Source organism: Prionailurus viverrinus, chromosome B3 (genome assembly GCF_022837055.1).
Source record: "Prionailurus viverrinus isolate Anna chromosome B3, UM_Priviv_1.0, whole genome shotgun sequence".
NCBI lineage: Eukaryota > Metazoa > Chordata > Mammalia > Carnivora > Felidae > Prionailurus > Prionailurus viverrinus.
The window spans coordinates 121,597,176-121,617,461 of record NC_062566.1 but is presented as its reverse complement, the minus strand read 5'-3'; the positions used below and the strand labels follow the sequence as shown (position 1 = coordinate 121,617,461).

General features: G+C 38.3%; 1 protein-coding gene across 1 annotated transcript in view; it reads left to right on the top strand.

Annotated features, from left to right (window-relative positions):
- The first annotated feature begins 11,592 nt into the window (after positions 1-11,592).
- SEL1L (SEL1L adaptor subunit of ERAD E3 ubiquitin ligase) overlaps positions 11,593-20,286 on the top strand; it is a 54,047-nt gene continuing 45,353 nt past the window's right edge. The window contains exons 1-3 of the mRNA XM_047861939.1: positions 11,593-11,771; positions 17,357-17,394; positions 18,422-18,656. Coding sequence (XP_047717895.1) covers positions 11,702-11,771; positions 17,357-17,394; positions 18,422-18,656 — 343 coding nt within the window. The 5' untranslated portion in view covers positions 11,593-11,701. The remainder of the gene's footprint in view (positions 11,772-17,356; positions 17,395-18,421; positions 18,657-20,286) is intronic.

Genomic DNA, 20,286 nt, shown 5'->3' with positions numbered 1-20,286 from the left:
GACAGATGTATCTCTGTCACTTATGTGACCCACAAGCTAATTAGACTATAGATGATTTCTATTAACCAAAAGTTCCCTTCTTCCCCTTTCCAGTTAATTTTCCCCTTCCCACCCTAACCACTAAGCAACTGCTGTTCTGAACTCTATCACTATAGGTTAGCTGTAACTGTTGTCGAGCACCATAGGAATGGAATCATAAAAGATGAGCTCTTTCATGTCTGTTTTCTTTTGCTCAGCATGTTTTTGAGATTCGTCCATGATATGCACATATCAATAATTCTCTCCTTTCTGTTGCCAAGTAACACTCCATTGTATCAACATACCAGTTTGCTTATCCATTCACAAGGTGAACATTTTAAGTGATTCCAAGATCTTCCCTATTATGAATTTAGCTACCAGAAACATTATTGCATGAGACATTTTATGAACATAGGATCTCATCTCTCTTGAGCAAGCACTTAAGAATGAAAACATTAATGGGGCGCCTGGGTGGCGCAGTCGGTTGAGCATCCGACTTCAGCCAGGTCATGATCTCGCGGTCCTAGAGTTAGAGCCCCGCATCGGGCTCTGGGCTGATGGCTCAGAGCCTGGAGCCTGTTTCCGATTCTGTGTCTCCCTCTCTCTCTGCCCCTCCCCCGTTCATGCTCTGTCTCTCTCTGTCCCAAAAATAAATAAACGTTGAAAAAAAAATTTAAAAAAAAGAATGAAAACATTAAGTTACAGGGTCGATATATGTTTCATGCACAAGGACTATGGATAAAAATTTTTTTCAGCAGATGTACCCTTTTACAGCCCTATAAGTTCCAATTGCTCTACATCCTCATCAATACTTGTCATTGTTTAAAAGTTCTGCCATTTTAAGGGGAGGGATATTTTGTTGTGATTTTAATTTACATTTCCTTGAAGACTAAAGATGTTGAACACCTTTTCACGTGCTTATTTTCTACTTACCCATTTTCCTTGCAAGGGCATGTTCAAACTTTTTCCATTTGTGGAATATTTTTATTATTATGTTTTATTCTATTTGTATATTTATTATTGTATTTTGTATTTCTATTTATTACATAAATATATACATGTGTTATATTTGTTATTCATATTACTTAATTCACATTTATTTTATGTCTATGTTTATAGCCTAGATAGTTTTAAATAATATATTCATTATGTGTTTATTATCAAGTTCTTAACACATTTTGGACACAAATTCCCTTTAAAAATATGCACTGCAAATATTTTCTCCTGTTTTCTCTGTGGCTCATTCATTCATTTTCCAGAGATTTTAATATATAGAAAGACATAAATAGATATAGAAATGGGAGAACCTGGGTGGCTCAGTTGGTTAAGCGTCCAACTATTGGTTTCGGCTCACGTCATGACTTCATGGTTTGTGAGTTCGAGCCCCACATTGGGCTCTGTGCTGACAGTGCAGAGCCTGCTTGGGATTCTCTCTCTCCTTCTATCTCTGACCCTCCCCTGCTCTCTGTCTCTCTTTCTCTCTCTCAAAATAAATAAACTTAAAAAATATATGTAGCAGTGGGTATAGATATGTGTAGTTATGTGTATTATGAATGTGTGTATGCATGCATTTATATATACATACATATATGCACACATAAACATACACACATCTATACCTACACACACACACACACACACACACACACACACACACACACACACACACTTCCCAGCTCATCTGCTAAGATATTTTAGAAACATTAACAACCCAGTAGTAATGAATACTCTTGGAATATAAACACCATTCTCCACTGAAGAAAAGCAGGCCTGCTTGGAGAAATGGCTGATTCCAAGACTGGATCAAGGGAAGTAGAAAAAAAATATAAGTAGTGCAAAAATGTAAGAATGCTCTCAAAAAGATACAGTAGTCAGTTTGAAGAGGCGCCCACTGGCTAAATCTGAGATAATCTGAACATCAAAATAATGATAGGTAGGATTATAACGTATTGAATAAAAAATGTGTGAGTCTGTAACAATGTAAATTAATCAATTAAATGAAGAAATAAATAAGAAAAATCTGTGCCTACGCTAGAAAGCTAATAATAAATGTAGAAGGAATGATAGAATTAGAAAATCACCATTTGGCAGCTGTCATAGTAATTATTGATTCAGGCAAGAATCATGAATATACATGGTAAAACTAGTGGGTGAATGTTTAAGGTATAGTGAGATATTTGCAGAATCTCAAAGTGTCTTCTTCAAGATACATATTAATTGCAAAAGGTAAATACAATGAAACACCTCTTTAACTAATTGATTAACATTATCATTGCCAGAATTTGGACTAACCAATAGCATTTGGTGCCTGACATGATGCACTAAGAGAATTCAGCATCATTTCTGTGGTGGTCTTCCCAAATGTACATAACCTGAATCTAATCATAACACAAATTGACATTAGGGTAAATTCTATGAAATAACTTATTTATACACTTAAAAATTATTAGTATCAAGTGGTTCAGAAACACACACACTTTCAAGAACTGTTCCAGGTTAAAGGACACTAATGAGATGTGACAAACTGGATGCAACTGATGATGTTGGATTTTCTATTGTTAGAAAGGACATTATTGTGGCAAGTCAGTACAAGATCAATAAAGTCTGTAGATTAGATGATAGTATTGAATCAGTGTGAAGTTTCTAACTTTGATCATAGTTCTGTGGCAATGTTAGATAATTCTTTGTTTTCAGGAAATACTAACATGTTTAGAGAAGCATCATGCCTGCAACTTATTCTCAATTGTTTTAATTATATACATTTGTGCCAATGTGTACAAACATTTTTCATGCATATATGAAATATGTATTTCTTGTATATCTTAGTATATACATAATACATACATTTCTTTTTTTTGTCAATGCTGCCCTTCAGGGTGGATTTATGTGAAGTCAACATGGCATAGCTGGGAACCTATTCAAGAATAGGGAATGATCAGGGTTGCCTGGTGGCTCAGTCAGTTAAGCATCAGATTTGAGGTCAGGTCATGATCTCATGGTTCATGAGTTCTAGACCTGCATCTGGCTCTCTGCTGTCAGTGTGGAGTCTGCTTCAGATCCTCTGTCTCCTCTGTCTCTGTCTCTGTCTCTGTCTCTCTCTCTCAAAAATAAAAATAAAACCTTCAAAAAAAATTTTTAAGGGTAGGAAATGATCAAAGCGTGCCTAAGTGGCTCAATTGGTTAAGCATCTGACTCTTGATTCTGGCTCAGGTCATGATCTCATGGTTTGTGAGTTCAGCCCCTGCATAGGGCACCTGCTTGGGATTCTCTCTCTCTCCCTCTCTGCCCCTCCCCCACTTGCTCATGCACGAGCTCCTCAAAATAAATACACTTAAAAAAAAACTTATTTTGCATTGTAAATGTTTTCTCAACTTACTTCCATGTGACTTGCATTTACAACAATATTATTTGAATATTTTGGGGATCCTTATTTGAAGATCTTTCTCTTTTACCGTCTCAATTTTGTACTTACCATCTCAGTTTCTAACTCCTGCTGAATCAAACTTTTGAGTACAATTGTTTTGATTGGTTACTTTAGCATTATATCCAAACAATTAATAAAAATGATTATGTAATTATTTGCTTATTTTCATGCAGGAGGGGGAAGCTCCAGGCCACTATCCAAGCCACACTTCAAGAGAGCCAATCTCAGAGTCATAAAAAGTAGCATTCTGACTACCCCCCTTAATATTGACCTAAAATCCCTACACCATCTGGCCCGAGTCACTCTCTGACTTCCCCTGCTCCCGTTCTCCTGCCATCTCCTCCTTCACCTGCTTCTACAGCCATAGGATTCCTTGCTATTCTTGGAGCATAAGAGACGTGCTCTTGTCTTAGAACCTTTATCGGGGCTGCTTCTTATTCCTGGAAGGCTCTTCATGTCCACATTTTTAAAAATTTTTTTAATTTTCTATTTGAAGGGTAATTAACATACCTTTATTTATTTATTTATTTATTTATTTATTTATTTATTTATAAGGGTATGTATGTATGTATTTATTTATTATGTTTGATTTATTTCAGATGTTACACAAATCAAAACCACAATGAGGTTACTAGGAAGATGGCGGCATAGGAGGACGCTGGGCTCACCACGCGTCCTGTTGATCACTTAGATTCCACCTACACCTGCCTAAATAACCCAGAAAACCGCCAGAGGATTAGCAGAATGGAGTCTCTGGAGCCAAGCGCAGACGAGAGGTCACGGAAGAGGATGACATGATACTATACATGGAAAATCCGATAGACTCCACCAAAAGTCTGCTAGAACTGATACAGGAATTCAGCAAAGTTGCAGGATACAAAATCAATGTACAGAAATCAGTTGCATTCTTATACACTAACAATGAAGCAACAGAAAGACAAATAAAGAAACTGATCCCATTCACAATTGCACCAAGAAGCATAAAATACCTAGGAATAAATCTAACCAAAGATGTAAAAGATCTGTATGCTGAAAACTGTAGAAAGCTTATGAAGGAAATTGAAGAAGATATAAAGAAATGGAAAAACATTCATGCTCATGGAATGGAAGAATAAATATTGTCAAAATGTCAATACTACCCAAAGCTATCCACACATTCAATGCAATCCCAATCAAAATTGCACCAGCATTCTTCTCGAAACTAGAACAAGCAATCCTAAAATTCATATGGAACCACAAAAGGCCCCGAATAGCCAAAGTAATTTTGAAGAAGAAGACCAAAGCAGGAGGCATCACAATCCCAGACTGTAGCCTCTACTACAAAGCTGTCATCATCAAGACAGCATGGTATTGGCACAAAAACAGACACATAGACCAATGGAATCGAATAGAAACCCCAGAACTAGACCCACAAACGTATGGCCAACTCATCTTTGACAAAGCAGGAAAGAACATCCAATGGAAAAAAGACAGTCTCTTTAACAAATGGTGCTGGGAGAACTGGACAGCAACATGCAGAAGGTTGAAACTAGACCACTTTCTCACACCATTCACAAAAATAAACTCAAAATGGATAAAGGACCTGAATGTGAGACAGGAAACCATCAAAACCTTAGAGGAGAAAGCAGGAAAAGACCTCTCTGACCTCAGCCGTAGCAATCTCTTACTCGACACATCCCCAAAGGCAAGGGAATTAAAAGCAAAAGTGAATTACTGGGACCTTATGAAGATAAAAAGCTTCTGCACAGCAAAGGAAACAACCAACAAAACTAAAAGGCAACCAACGGAATGGGAAAAGATATTCGCAAATGACATATCGGACAAAGGGCTAGTATCCAAAATCTATAAAGAGCTCACCAAACTCCACACCCGAAAAACAAATAACCCAGTGAAGAAATGGGCAGAAAACATGAAGAGACACTTCTCTAAAGAAGACATCCAGATAGCCAACAGGCACATGAAAAGATGCTCAACGTCGCTTCTTATCAGGGAAATACAAATCAAAACAACACTCAGATATCACCTCATGCCAGTCAGAGTGGCCAAAATGAACAAATCAGGAGACTATAGATGCTGGAGAGGGTGTGGAGAAACGGGAAGCCTCTTGCACTGTTGGTGGGAATGCAAATTGGTGCAGCCACTCTGGAGAACAGTGTGGAGGTTCCTCAGAAAATTAAAAATAGACCTACCCTATGACCCAGCAGTAGCACTGCTAGGAATTTACCCAAGGGATACAGGAGTACTGATGCATAGGGGCACTTGTACCCCAATGTTTACAGCAGCACTCTCAACAATAGCCAAACTATGGAAAGAGCCTAAATGTCCATCAACTGATGAATGGATAAAGAAATTGTGGTTTATATACACAATGGAGTACCACAGGGCAATGAGAAAGAACAAAATATGGCCCTTTGTAGCAACGTGGATGGAACTGGAGAGTGTGATGCTAAGTGAAATAAGCCATACAGAGAAAGACAGATACCATATGTTTTCACTCTTATGTGGATCCTGAGAAACTTAACAGAAATCCATGGGGGAGGGGAAGGAAAAAAAAAAAAAGAGGTTAGAGTGGGAGAGAGCCAAAGCATAAGAGACTCTTAAAAACTGAGAACAAACTGAGGGTTGATGGGGGGTGGGAGGGAGGGGAGGGTGGGGGATGGGTATTGAGGAGGGCACCTTTTGGGATGAGCACTGGGTGTTGTATGGAAACCATTTTGACAATAAATTTCATATACTGAAAAAAAAAACCACAATGAGATATCACCTTACACCCATCAGAACAGCTAGATCCACTCCATGTCTTCATGGTTCATTCCTCATCACTTTAAGTCTCTGCTCAAATGTGAGCTTTACAGAGAAGTCTTCCCTGACCTCCCTGCTTTAAATGTAAATGGTGGTCCCCAGTCACCCCCCAGTACCCTATTCCCCTTCTGTACTATTTATGTTTTTTCTCTGTAGTACTTATCACCTTCTAAATAATTATAATTATTTCTTTTATTCTATTTCTCTAGAATGTACACTCTTATGATTTTTGTCTGTTTTATTAATCACTGAATCCTCAGCATCAAGAACCTGGTGTACCTCAACAGTAGGTGCTGAGAAAGAAAAAGAGGAACGCCTGACAAGCAGAGGCCGGCCTGACACTCACAACCAGGCCATGTTCTTCTCCTATTGGACATAAACAATCACAGAATACCAACAATAGACAGGCTACTCTGCAACTAAGATTAAATGAAACAAAGCAAACCATTTCACCATTTTATCTAAGCACAGACAGAAACAAGTTCCCTGTGTCATCCACAAAATACCAAACACTTCATCTCTTGGCTAAAATAAGTAACTACTGTTTCTTCACCAATGATTGTTTCATCCTCATTCTAGTCTCCTCTCCTTTCAGATAAGGTTTACTGCTTGATTTCTACCAAATCATAGAAATCGGGGGTACTGCTAACAGCATCCAATCTAGACCAAACCCAACTTTCCTGGATCCTCCCACCAATTACCCAACCAAAGTCCAAATCCTATAATAGGTTCTTTCTAAAGCCTCCTTACAGAGAGAGATGCCATGCATGTGTTCTCCCTCATTAGTAAGTACTAAACCTAATGTTTTCAACTACAGGGGTGTCCCTAGTGGTCTTTAGCAGAAAGGCATTGACAGTGCCCAGAAAATATTTGTTGAATGAAGGAAGGAGGGAAGGAAGGAAGGAAGGAAGCATTATCCTATGAATATAATGTTCTTAACCCAACATTCACTGATTAAATACATTGCCGTCTACTCAGTTAAGTATTCTGAATTTAATGGGAGCTCTAAAGCATTTATCTCCACTTTATAAGGTTCACTTAATCAAGTTCTTATTGAAATTTAGTTTTAATCCAGTCTCTCTCCAGAACTGTAGTTAATAAATCTATGAAAAAATTAGACCAAAAGATGCCTGTCCATTTCTTCAGGGTATAAAGGTATCTCGGCCTTTCCTTTATCTGGTATGAATCAACACTGCTTAGAAAGGATATACACCTCCAAAATAAATGTCACTTCAGGATTAAACTTAGTAGAGCCTGAACACACACACATACACACACACACACACACACGCCACACCCTATTCATTCAATCAGCTTCAGAGCTTAGGTATATTGAACACTGTGCTCTGCAATCAGGATCTACACTCTGATCTTTATGACAATTATAACCTTAGAGAGCTATATGTACATTCAAAGTTTATTTGACGATTAATTATGTGTCTGCTATAAACAATCCTGGAATTACAGTTAATAAAATGAAGTAAAGAACCTATTGCCCATTTACTCAAGGAACTGAGAATGTGCATGAGGAGATGTCAGGTTCTAAATCATGATTCGGTGCAAGGATTTCAATTTTCATTTATCCAGGAGAAGTGAACACAAAATAACGACTTAAATTTACCTCATCTATATCAAAGAAAGTATATTCTCTAAGCTTTAAAGGGAAAATATTCTGCTCCTTGTCTCTCCCTAATCCTGCCCTGGCAGATATGTTGGTTCAAGTGCTGACAGCCTGTGCACATGGTCAACCAAACAGATGCCTAAGAATAACACAGGAAAGGATATACTTGACTAGAGTTAATGACAATCACTGCATTCTTAGGAAAAGGCTCTGGGGGTTGTCTTATCCATAAACAAAGAGCAAACTGGATTTATGTGCTCAATACTTTCAGGAGGTTCTCAATACATGCCGGTTGTTTGATTCATTTCAACGGAATAAGGTCACATCAGTGTCCTCTGCATGAAAAGGCACTTATTATCTACCTCCATTGGGTCCTATGCTGTGTTGTAATGCCAAGCAAACAGGTTTTCTGCAACTTGGAAATCTATGACACTGATCCAGAATGTTGATATAGGACAAGTTAAACAGAGTAGAGACAGCTGAGCAAATATTAAAGAAGTCTATGAATTAATAAATAATATTAAAATTTTGTACAAGTAGAGTGAGTACATAAGTTTAACTGGGAATGTTGGCAAGAAACCTTGATGAATGTTTGCCTGGACTAGGTAAGGCCATGGAGAATTCACAACCTTTTCACTAATTAATCATCATGCAATCTAGCAGGCTGTTAAAATAAATCTGGTTTCCCACACCAGTCTTCCCCACTAGACCTGTTTTGGAGACTTGGAATTTCCCCCAAAAGCCAAGGTCCTATGAGCATTCTCAGAAGATGTCAATTATTCGCTGTTGGCTAAAGACAGTACCTCTAGCAGCTCTAAACCTTTTTCAAATTAAGTGAATAAAACTAGTTTTATTAGTCTTAATAAAAAGTAGTATTTTGGTTTCCTTCTTTGCTTCAACCAAGCAATCAATCAGAAATAATATTTGTAAAACATTCTCTTTTCCTGCATACCTCTTTTGAGGTATTAACCTCACAACAGATCTGGTGAAGAAGATGTTATTAATATACTCATTTTTACAGAGCTGAAGAGGAATGAAGTAAATTTCCTGTATCCTAAGGGTGCAAATGCTCCTTAATATTTCCCTGTAAAATATTTTAAAATTAAGCTTATAATAGATAGCAAGGACTTTGAAGATCTTACTATTAAAATAATAGTCTATAATTATCTATTATCTATAATAAGATCTTATTTTTATTAAAATACTTTATAACTAAGGTGTACTATCAATCAACAAAAACTATTTAGTGGCAAGTCCAATGATATATATCTATGCACAGAATTAAATAATTGTCTTTGGCCTCAGAAAGTTTACATCCCATTTAAAAGGCAAGTTTGTGAATGTTCTGTGAACCCTTAGAGACATAAAGAATAATGAGAACTGGCCTGGTCAGAGAAGGCTCGGCCAAGATGAAATCCAAGTGAAAGTGGGAAGGATGCCATGGCTGTGGCTAAGAAGAGGAAGCAAGGGCAGTGGGGAGAGGGTAAAGGAGCCCATGACAAGGCAAGAGCGTGTTCATGTGGAAATCAGGAGATTAGTCAGAGAAGTGGCAAATGTATTCATGCAGCACTTAGCACCGGACCTTGAATGTAAGAAGCACATAGGAAAGAAAAAGATGAAAAGTAAAGCTGAGTCTCAAGCAGTGAACAGTCATTCCCTAATCTATCAATCAGATAATCGCTGCTTCTTCCGCAGAAGGCAGAAATGTCTTCCCAGTACTTCCTCAAGAAAATAAAACTGTCAGCACAAGTTCCTATTTTTTCAGGAGAAGTTCTAATATTTTTTCGATCTTATGACAAAGGCAGTCATTGAAAAATTTCGAGTAGGAATTTCAATTTAATTTTAATTGAATTGAAATTTAATTTTGAAAGGAAAATGAATCTGGCTGTATGAGACTTAGGTAAGAGTCATGGGAGAATGACGGTGAAAATAGCTAGAACTCAGGTGCACGATGCAGGTAACAGAAAATGAGACCCAGGAGGGAAATTTTGAGTGAGAAAGAGAAAAATAGTCACATAAAAGAGTAACTACATAGCTCAAAGTATTGGGATGCAATGATCGATAAGATGAAAAAGGGACGAAAATATACCAGATTTTACTCTATGATTAAAAAAATTTTTTTTAATGTTTATTATTTTTGAGAGAGAGACAGAGAGCAAGCAGGGAAGGGGCAGAGAGAGAGAGGGAGGCACAGAATCAAAGCAGGCTCCAGGCTGTGAGCTGTCAGCACAGAGCCTGATGCGGGGCTTAAAGTCACAGACCACGAGATCATGACCTGAGCTGTAGTCGGCCACCCAACCAACTGAGCCACCCAGGCACCCCTACTCTATGATTTAAAATCAGAGGAACTCTGAGGAAACATTATAATGACAGAAACAGAGATGAGTGCCAAGGAGGCAGTAGTACAATTATAATAGGACAATATTTTTCCTTCATCCCCTCCCATGTGAATGTGGAACAGCAGTTAGTTTTTTGTTTTCCAGCAGTTAACTTTTTATCCTCGTCCTGGAAAAGAGGACTTTCTATCAAAGAAGACAGAAGAAAATGTCTGGAGGCGTTAAGACATGTGGCCGGTGTCCTGACCAGAACCCTGACCTCAAACTGAGCTCAACTCAGTTCCAGGACTGAGTTGAGAGTGGGTGGATGCTAGGGAAAACAAAATGACACAATTTGACGCAGGGGCAGGAAAACAAGCTACTGCCCTACTACCGAAGTGGGAGCATGCCTGAAGTTGGTAGTTATCATACAAGACTCTTTCCTTTTCTGCAATGCAATCAATCACCATCACATTTATCTCCAAATACATCAACCCAGTCTCCTGAACTTAGTCAACGAAGAGAACAGTGTCACTTACAAAAAGAGACAGATAAGGACAAGTGTTTGAAAGGGTTTTTGCAAAGGCTGTTGCCACGTCTTACAGATGATTATTATCTGGTGGTCCTCCTAAAAATAAATACTAGCATTGAAATGATCTGCACTGGACGGGGTTTCTTTCCTTTTGTTTTGTCAGGGAAAGGGGGGCAGGTAGTGAGTTCTATCCTGGTTTCTGTACATATGGCACGGTTTTACCTAAGTTCAAAAAAATACTTCGAACTCAGTCTAGCTGTTGTATTTTTCCTCAGTGTTGATATCACTTTGTCCAATTCAAAATTTCTAAATAAAACAAAGAGGAATAAGAGCTTAATACACATTGCAAACTATTACCCTTACAATGTGTGTTGCTTGATACATATTTTGGCACTCACACACACACACACACACACACACACACACAGAGGCTGTGAGTTCGTGGCCTTGAATTAATGTCTGCCCCAGATGTTACTTAAGTAAGTTCTCTTAACTTCGACAGCCACCTACCTGCATTTGTAAATCTTGCCCCACAATGTACTACGTTTTCCAAAAGCACACTTCGAGAGAAGCCCATGAAGTGCATTGTGGGAATTGTAGTCCTGGGTGACTTTCTTTTCTTCCCGGCCCTGGACCCACTCTCGGATTCCGGGAGGGTTGAACCCAGGATCTACCAATTAGCTGGGGCCATGTCGGTGAGGCCGTGGTCCTACCGGGAAAGCCCGTGTGGGAACCTCGCAAAATGATTGGTCAATGCATGACCCCGGGGGCGGAGCAATGGGGTGGGCGGGAAGACTGCGACGATTGGGCACGGAGCCCGCGGCGGCGGGCGGGGATTGGCTGCGCACTGGGGCAGGGAGGCCTGGGAAGGGGCGGAGGAAGGAGACCAGAGCAGGAAGAGCAGCGGCGAGGCGGTGGCGGTGGCTGAGTTGGTGGTGGCAGAGGCGAAAGCGACAGCTCCAGGGGGTGGCAGCGGCCGCGAGAGCAGGATGCGAGTCCGGGTTGGGCTGACGCTGCTGCTCTGTGCGGTGCTGCTGGGCTCGGCCTCGGCGTCCTCGGGTTAGTATCCGCCCCCTCGGATTGGAGGCCGGGAGCCACCGCCCCCCGGCCTCCATCCCGGGGCAGGGCCGTGGGGGCTCAAGCTGGAGACTCCACTCTCTCTGGTCACACCTCGCACTAGCCTGTCACTCGTTGTCTTTCCTTGGACTTTGGCTGGCCTGGACTAGAGCGGGTATTTAGGGAGCTAGAGAGGGGAGGGAAAGAAGGGGCGGTCACCCTGCCCACACCTCTCCTCACTTAACAAACTTTAAGCGACTCCTCGCGAATGAGGAATTGACCCTGGAAATGAATCCCAACAGCTGGCTTAGATCCACAGAGGTACCTGAGCCTTTTGGAACTTCCTCGACTCTCATACAGATTATGTGCTTGAGATTTGTAAGTTAAGTAATTGACACACCTGGATCTATCACTGAGCCAGTGATCTATCACTGAGCCCTATCACAAGGGCCATCAAAACCAGGATGTTGACAGTGGTTTGGCGGATTTACTTAGTACCTGAGGTGATCCCTTGTCTCTTTGTCTATTTAAAAATGGAGAATTTTGATATAATTGTGCCCACTCTCTATCCCTTTTCAGGAAATATTCCTGAGGAAGTGGTGTTTACCTCTGTCACGGCGTTGGAGTTGCCCCATGTTTGTTGACAGTAACTCTGTGATTTTTGAGAAAATTTGGTCCCTATAGATTTAAAATGTATAGCAACTCGTTTTCATTTTTTGGATAGATATAGAAATGTGCCTTTGACTTGATTTTCCAGTTAGCTGATTGATACTGTGGTTTGGTTTTTATTTTTTAATAGTTCAGTATGCCTACATCTGAAAACTTCTATTTTGAAAATGTTGATAAAGAAACAGTGTTTCTAACTGTTGGTAAAGAAACAATTAGTACAATAAAGCGTTTGAATTTTAATCAGTTTAGTTAACAAGACAACTGTTCTGTGGCTTTAAATTTTTTTGGAACAAGGCAGGGTATAAATGTCAACTCTTTTTTTTTTTCAACAGAAAATTTCCCAGATGGTTATTTGAATCCCCAAATTATCTGTCCTAGTTGTAAGTCGATGCCATAACGTCATTCTGTTTCTAAAATGAGAGGTCTAAACCTAAAATTCTATCCATAATGTGGTTTGAGATACCATTTCAAAAGCAACAAGCATATGCTAGTTACTTAACTGCCAACATCATCCTTTAAGGTCTGCCTTATCCCCTTTTAGTGATGGTTTGTATTCATAACCAAATCTTCAAAAACTCTACATAACTCTTGAAGCCCTGCTTGCATTTATTTGACCAAAAGAAGTATGAAATGGAGCTGTTGAGTGTAATGGATAGAGTAACTGATGGACCTCAGACCACTTGCATCAGAATTCCTCTTAGGAGTTTGTTAAACATGCAGTTTTAGGTCTGGAACAGGTCAGCCATCTGTAGTTTAACAAAGTTCACAAGTGATTTCTTCACGCTAAAGTATAAGAACTACTTAAGGAACATGGTAAATATTCCTCCGAGTTCAGTCTGCACAATTTAAGGAAAATTAAAGCGTAGAAACATTTTCCTGCATCTTCCGTTAAGTTATTTCATATACTTAGAGCTTCATGTCAGTGGAGATGATACTTGAAGAAGTCATTTAAGCAACAGTTGGGATTCTCGGGTAGTTATAATAGTTTATTAAGACTGAAATGTTAAATCTTTGGACTGTGTTGGTGTAAGCAGAGATTTCCATTGTAGTTAAACTGTGCCAGAGCATTTCTCTGGCAGAGGCAAAATCCATGTTTAGCCACAACTAAAACCGTATAGATGTGCGTGCTGACAAACAATAAAGGCAGTACTGTACTCACATGAAGCGCAAATATGGTAAAACACTTGTGTGAAGTAAAGTTTTAGAAATTGAGTACGTGGCTTTTTAGTTGACTTTTTTATTCATTAAATTGCTTATTCATACAGGAAGTCCACCTCATTATTAGTTTAGATTTAAAGATTTGCTCCTATTTAAAACTCAAGTGTTGGGTCATAATTTGTGTTGACTTAAAGTTTGGATATTAGTGGTTACCTAGAGCAAATTGCATTTATTACCAGTTAGAATATAATCAGCCAACAAAGGAAATATCTATCCTGTCACTGTTAGTAGCTATTATTTCATAGTTTGTCTTAGAGGCATATAAAAATATGAAACTTTTATTAGCAATGTTTTCTTTTTCCTGTGAATAAATAAAGGAGGGCATTAAAAAGGCATTTCTCCTTCATTCTCTTGATAATGAAAAATGCTATAATTTTTCTCACTTAGAAATACATGTTTTCTTGGGTTGCCTGGGTGGTTCAGTCAGTTAAGCGTCTGACTTCCTCTCAGGTCATGATCTCACTGTTTGTGGGTTCAAGCCCCACGTCAGGCTCTGTGTTGACAGCTCAGGGCCCGGAACCTGCTGTGAATTCTGTGTCTCCCTCTCTCTGCCCCTCCCCTACTTGTACTCTGTCTCTCAAAAATAAAAACATTAAAAAAAAAGAAATACATATTTTCTTATTTTCAACAGGAAGAGATAGTTTACTTTTTTTCTTTATGCCAACAGTGTTACAGAATCTTTTAAATTAGATCCACTGCTAAGTGTTTCACATAATAGTTCTATTATCATACTCAAAGAGTAAGTTTGAGATTGCAGAGGATGTTTAATTTCATTGTTCTTTTGTTCCTTAAAACATTGTGAGTCAACGGGGCAGGTGGTATTACTCTCTCTTGATGCGTTGAGAAGAAGGCTAAGGAAGCTTGCTGTATTGAACCATGTATGTATTAACATGTAATGAAGGCAGGTTTTGAAGCTAGCTCTCCAGGCCTTGATTTGGGAGTAATTAAAATCAGGGGTATTGTAGGATCTGCACAGAATCTGTGGCAAATCAGAGAACAGGATGTCTGCTGTCTTTCGCCAAACTCTTACTACTTTCTATGTTTGAAGGTCCATCAGTCTGTTTAGTTTACATAACAAATTGGAAAATGAATCTGTGATGATTACTTTTCCCTGAAAGAATATCCCTGATACTTTTTGCAGTTTGGTTAGCTGATATAATGAAAAGGAAAATTGGTCTTTTTCAAAGGAAGGTGTACAATTATTAAAGTAATGTAAACCATTATATTTTGGATGTGTTGCTATTGAATGAGAAATGTGTAACTCTTCGTTGAATTCTTTTGCATTTTTTTCTTGCTGTCTGTGTTCTGATAAAAGCATTATTATTTTCTTTTTATTTATGCATAACTTCAGTGTCTTTGTTACCTGACTGCTATATGTGAGAAGTTTCTAGATTATAAGCAACTTCTATAAAAGTGTTATGTGAATGGATATATCAGTTTGAAAGAGAAAATAGCTTATGCCTTAAGACTACCATCTGGAGTAGTCTTTCCCAGTTTAGTAAATGAGAGAGAGTTCTCTTATTTACCGGTAACCTTAGTATATATTCCTAGTTTGAAGAGAGAAGAGACAGAGAGAGAAGCATGATGCAATTCACGTGAAATAACCTTGATGTCACAAGTTTCCATGTCTCTTGGAGTTCAGAAACACATTTTGCCAGTCAAACGTCTAATAGCTTGTAGTGTCTCAAATGTACATATCTTAAAATTTATTTATAGGTGTCTGTATTATATACCTATTAGCTACGTATGTGACCTGTGTTGAGAAGGTACTAAATTTCATGATTTAGTGATCAGTAATTTAAGAGTTCCAGCTCATCTAAAGTTTCAGTATGTAGGTATATACTGTATATATCTGTGCATTTAATGACTGCTCTTGATATATTAGTTAATGTTTGTGATTAAACACATCCATACATACAACCTTTTTTTTTTTTTTTTAATGTTTATTTTTGAGAGAGAGAGAGAAGGAGACAGAGCATGAGCAGGGAAGGGGTAGAGACAGAGGGAGACACAGAATCCAAAGCAGGCTCCAGGCTCTGACTTGTCAGCCCAGAGGCTGATGTGGGGCTCGAACCCGCAAACTGTGAGATCATGCCCTGAACCAAAGTCAGATGCTTAATCCACTGAGCCACCCAGGTGCCCCCATACATACAACTTTGATATATAATGAAGATGAATTTTTTTCCTTTATCCAAGATTTGCTGAGAATGGAATTTGAACTGTGTTAAAACTTGGGCTTTGGGTAAAACTTGTGAAGAAGTTAGCATGAAGGATGATTGTTCATTAACTGGCATCACTACCTAAATGTTATGGGCACTATGGGACTAATGCATGCTATACCTTCCTCATCCCCACTCATCAGAAAAAAAAACATATTTGGAAGGCAGTCTAAAAGTAGTTAATGTGGAAGTAGCTATGGTTTAAGTATGTGAATTGACAGCACTTTTCTTATATGGCAAAACCTCAGTAGTAGACTAGTTTTCTCAAATATTCAAGAGAAATACTGTGAAATAGTGTTGTGTATTTTGTACATAATGAGTTGCTTATACTTCTTAAAGTTAGCTCATTACTTTGATAATACAAACCCCAAAGCATGTTTTTGTTAGTCTTGAAAGAGTTGCAAGTTATGAATAATATTTAGGGTGTAACCATATGAAGTAAAGATAAATGACAACCAGAACACCAAATTTCCTGGTAAAAAACACATGGTTTTATAGCATTTTGTCTGCTGGTTAATTTCCCATATAACTTACAGAGCAGGCAATATTGAAGCTCACTCCTGGATAAAATCAGGTAATTTTAAGACTAAGAAGGCAACTTAGAGATCATGTGGCAGTTGTTTTTAAACTGGCCAGGAATACAAAGATCAAACACATGCATATGGACACTGGGTTGTTGAATGTGTTTGTATAAGATCAGAAAAAAGAATGACAAGTTGCCAGAATAGAAGTTATAGGAAAGCACAAAAGGAGTAATAGAAGGAAGGTTAACATAATTGGACAAAGCCAAAGCAGCAGATAGGAGTTTGGAAGAAAGGTGTAACCAAGGTCTGGATTCATTGTTTATTTAATAAGAGATCTTAATTTCTTAATAAGAAACATGATGGTTTGATGCTACTTTTTATTTGTATCTGGTTGTATCCTGAATAGAGTAGAACACAAATCCTAAATATCTTAGTCTGGCAATTCTACTGTCACATAATAATAATTCTTAGTGTCCATTTTTAGTAGTCTCAGTGAACAGTAAGATGCTAATCAGTACTAAGATAAGCTATGTAATTCCAGATTCTGATCAGAGGAAAATAATAGGTGGTATCCTGAACCACAAAATCAGAGATTGATTTTTATAAATTTAGTAACACATTCTTAGTAGTAGACTTAATATGTACAGAAGAATTGGATGGTTATGTGCAGAAGTGTCTGGTTTTGGTGGTGGTAGAGGTAGCTGGTCTTCCTGCCTGTATAACAGATGGAGCTGCCGTTGTGCCCGGGGAGAGAAGAAGGACCACTCCAGCCAGCCCCTTGTTTTGCTTTCACCTAGTATTTTCTGAGCAGTTGCTGAGCACAAGCAATTTTTAGGTAATTCTAGGTGTATTTATCAAGTGTCTGATTATTATTTGTTGTACTTATTAAGTGCTTTAATAATACCTGCAATTTTCCAGCGAGAAGGATGACTAAAATTGTCTTAAAATTTCTTTACAGATGAGGAAGGCAGTCAAGATGAATCCTTAGATTCCAAGGTGTGTACTAAAATTCACATTCACCAGTATTTAATGCCCAATTTAAAACTATGAATTCATGTATCTTAAAAAGGATATGAAATCTGCATCTTTTGAGCATAGAATTGGGTTAAGAAAAACATAGCTGATATTCAATGTACTAGTTCTTCCGGAGGGGGGGAAGCTAGGAATCACTGACCTGTAGGAAGGAGAATAATAAATACTGTGTTTTCATTCACAGTGTTGGTTATTAGGTTTAATTTTAACTTAAATGTGCTGTGTAAGAGCCTGAAGGCAGTAACTTTTTTTTTAACGTTTATTTTTGAGACAGAGAGAGACAGAGCATGAACGGGGAAGGTCAGAGAGAGAGGGAGACACAGAATCTGAAACAGGCTCCAGGCTCTGAGCTGTCAGCACAGAGCCCGACGCGGGGCTCGAACTCACGGACTGCGAGATCATGACCAGAGCCGAAGTCGAACGCTTAATCGACTGAGCCACCCAGGCGCCCCAAGGCAGTAACACTTTTCCTGCCTAATGAGAGATTGATTTTATTTCTGTTTTTTTTTTAAGTTTTTTTTAATTTTGAAGGCTTAACCTCTGCCATTTGTTTCCACTTATATATCAATTTTTATACATCTGTTGAGCTAAATTGGTTGAGTGAATAAGGCTGATTATTATGTATCCAAGGAAACCATTCAGTTATGATCTCTGATCTCTAGATTTGAGGAAACACAGATAAGAATCAGAAAGTTGTAGTACAGGGCTAGCATAAGGGGAAGTATAAGAGATGTTGGGAACTTATAGGGAAAGACCCTAATCCAGACCTCAGGAATTAAGGAAGGCTTCCTGGGGGAAGTAACATTTAAGTTGAGATTGGAAGAGTCAGGTTAGGCAAGTGATGAAGGCATGTGATGAATACATACCACAGTGGTATGTATTCAGAGTTTAGAGAGACGACCAGCTCCTTCACAGCTGAAGGAGATGTATCTGGATTAATAAAAGTAGTGGTCAAATTAGGTTGGAAACTAAAAATACTTTACATTCTCAGACCCCTTTGCCATCAGATGAGTCGTCGGTAAAGGACCACAGCACAGCAGGCAGAGTAGTCGCTGGTCAAATCTTTCTTGATTCAGAAGAATCAGAATTAGAATCACCTATTCAAGAAGAGGAAGACAGCCTCAGGAGTCAAGAAGCAGAAAGTGTCACAGAAGAAATCAGCTTTCTAGAATCTCCAAATCCAGAAAACCAGGACTACGAAGAACCATCGAAAGTACGGAAACAAGGTAGACTGGGCATTTTCTTTGCTTTTGCCTGATTTAGGAAGGAGACAACTAAAATTTAAACCAGTGTTTATGTCTGGTTTCTAATTTTGAACCATATATAATATGTGAAGTGTGGTAGTATAGGATTTTCTAGATTTTTATATGTCAAAGTTATTCATTTAATGGATTTGACCCATTACATAAGCTGAATTTGATGATCAGAATTGCGTTTGTATTACAGTAATATCCTAACATTTCTTTTTGCACTCCAGTATATAATTATCTGTCCGCGTGGTACACAAAATAGAAACTCAAGAGAGATTGTCTAATATGCTGCTCTGGTTATTTTCAGAATTGTGTTAAGATTTTTGCTACAATAACCTTCCCTGTCACCGTAGGAAATTGATGTAGGTGTTTATTCCTCTAACTGAAGCTCACATACACTTTAATTCTTTTCTAACTTTAACCTTCTTGACACCCTCTGTTTTTAAATTTACAACTTGCTCTTTCTCACAATAGAGTGTGCTAAATACCTATCCTTCTAAAATTAATTGTTAATGAATCCACTCTGCCCTGTCCCATCAGCCTCCCGTCATTTAGTTTATTATTTCAGATATCACTACCATACCCACTTATTATTTCCATTACTAGCTACTTTTAGAAATTGATCCAGATTTGACCTTTCAAAAATACAATTTCTTTATTATAAATACCCATACTTGCAAATAGAAAAACTGTGTAAAAAAATTAAAAGCATCTTAATTCCATCAACTAGACATAACAGCTGTTAACATTATGGAGAAAACTCAGGATCTTTTCTAAATGCATAGTTTTCAGAAGACTAAAATGGGACAAAATGTATATTCTATTTTATAGCCCATATTTTGTGCCTTAACAGTTCATCTTGAACAATTTCCTTTATCATTTAGTATTCTTTTACAATGTGATGGTTAATGACTATAAAAAATTTTACATGTAGCGGTGCCTGGCTGGCTCAGTCAGAAGCGCACGCTACTCTTGATCTTGGGATCCTGAATTTGAGCCCCGCGCTGGGTATTTACTTAAATAAGTAAAACTTAAAAAAAAAAAATTGACATGTCATAAGTTGGAAATAGGTTGTTTACAATGCTTTTTGTTGGGTGACCATTTTAGATGTATCCTTGTGCACATCTATGAAAATTTTTAGAGAATTAGTTTTTTAAATATGCTGGACTAAATATAAATTTTTTTTTTTTTTTTTTTTAATTTTTTTTTTCAACATTTTTAATTTATTTTTGGGACAGAGAGAGACAGAGCATGAACAGGGGAGGGGCAGAGAGAGAGGGAGACACAGAATCGGAAACAGGCTCCAGGCTCCGAGCCATCAGCCCAGAGCCCGACGCGGGGCTCGAACTCCCGGACCGCGAGATCGTGACCTGGCTGAAGTCGGACGCTTAACCGACTGCGCCACCCAGGCGCCCCTAAAATTTTAAAAGACATTCGATACATACTGTTAAATTGTTCTTAGGAAAAGTAATTGTTTACTTCCTTTGAAACTGCTCCTTTTCCTGCACCTCAGCCAGTGTGTATTACCATTTTTAAGTTTTTGCCAAATACTATAGCTTAATTCATTCTTTTTTATGTTTTATAAGGGAGACTTTGAAACATGCAC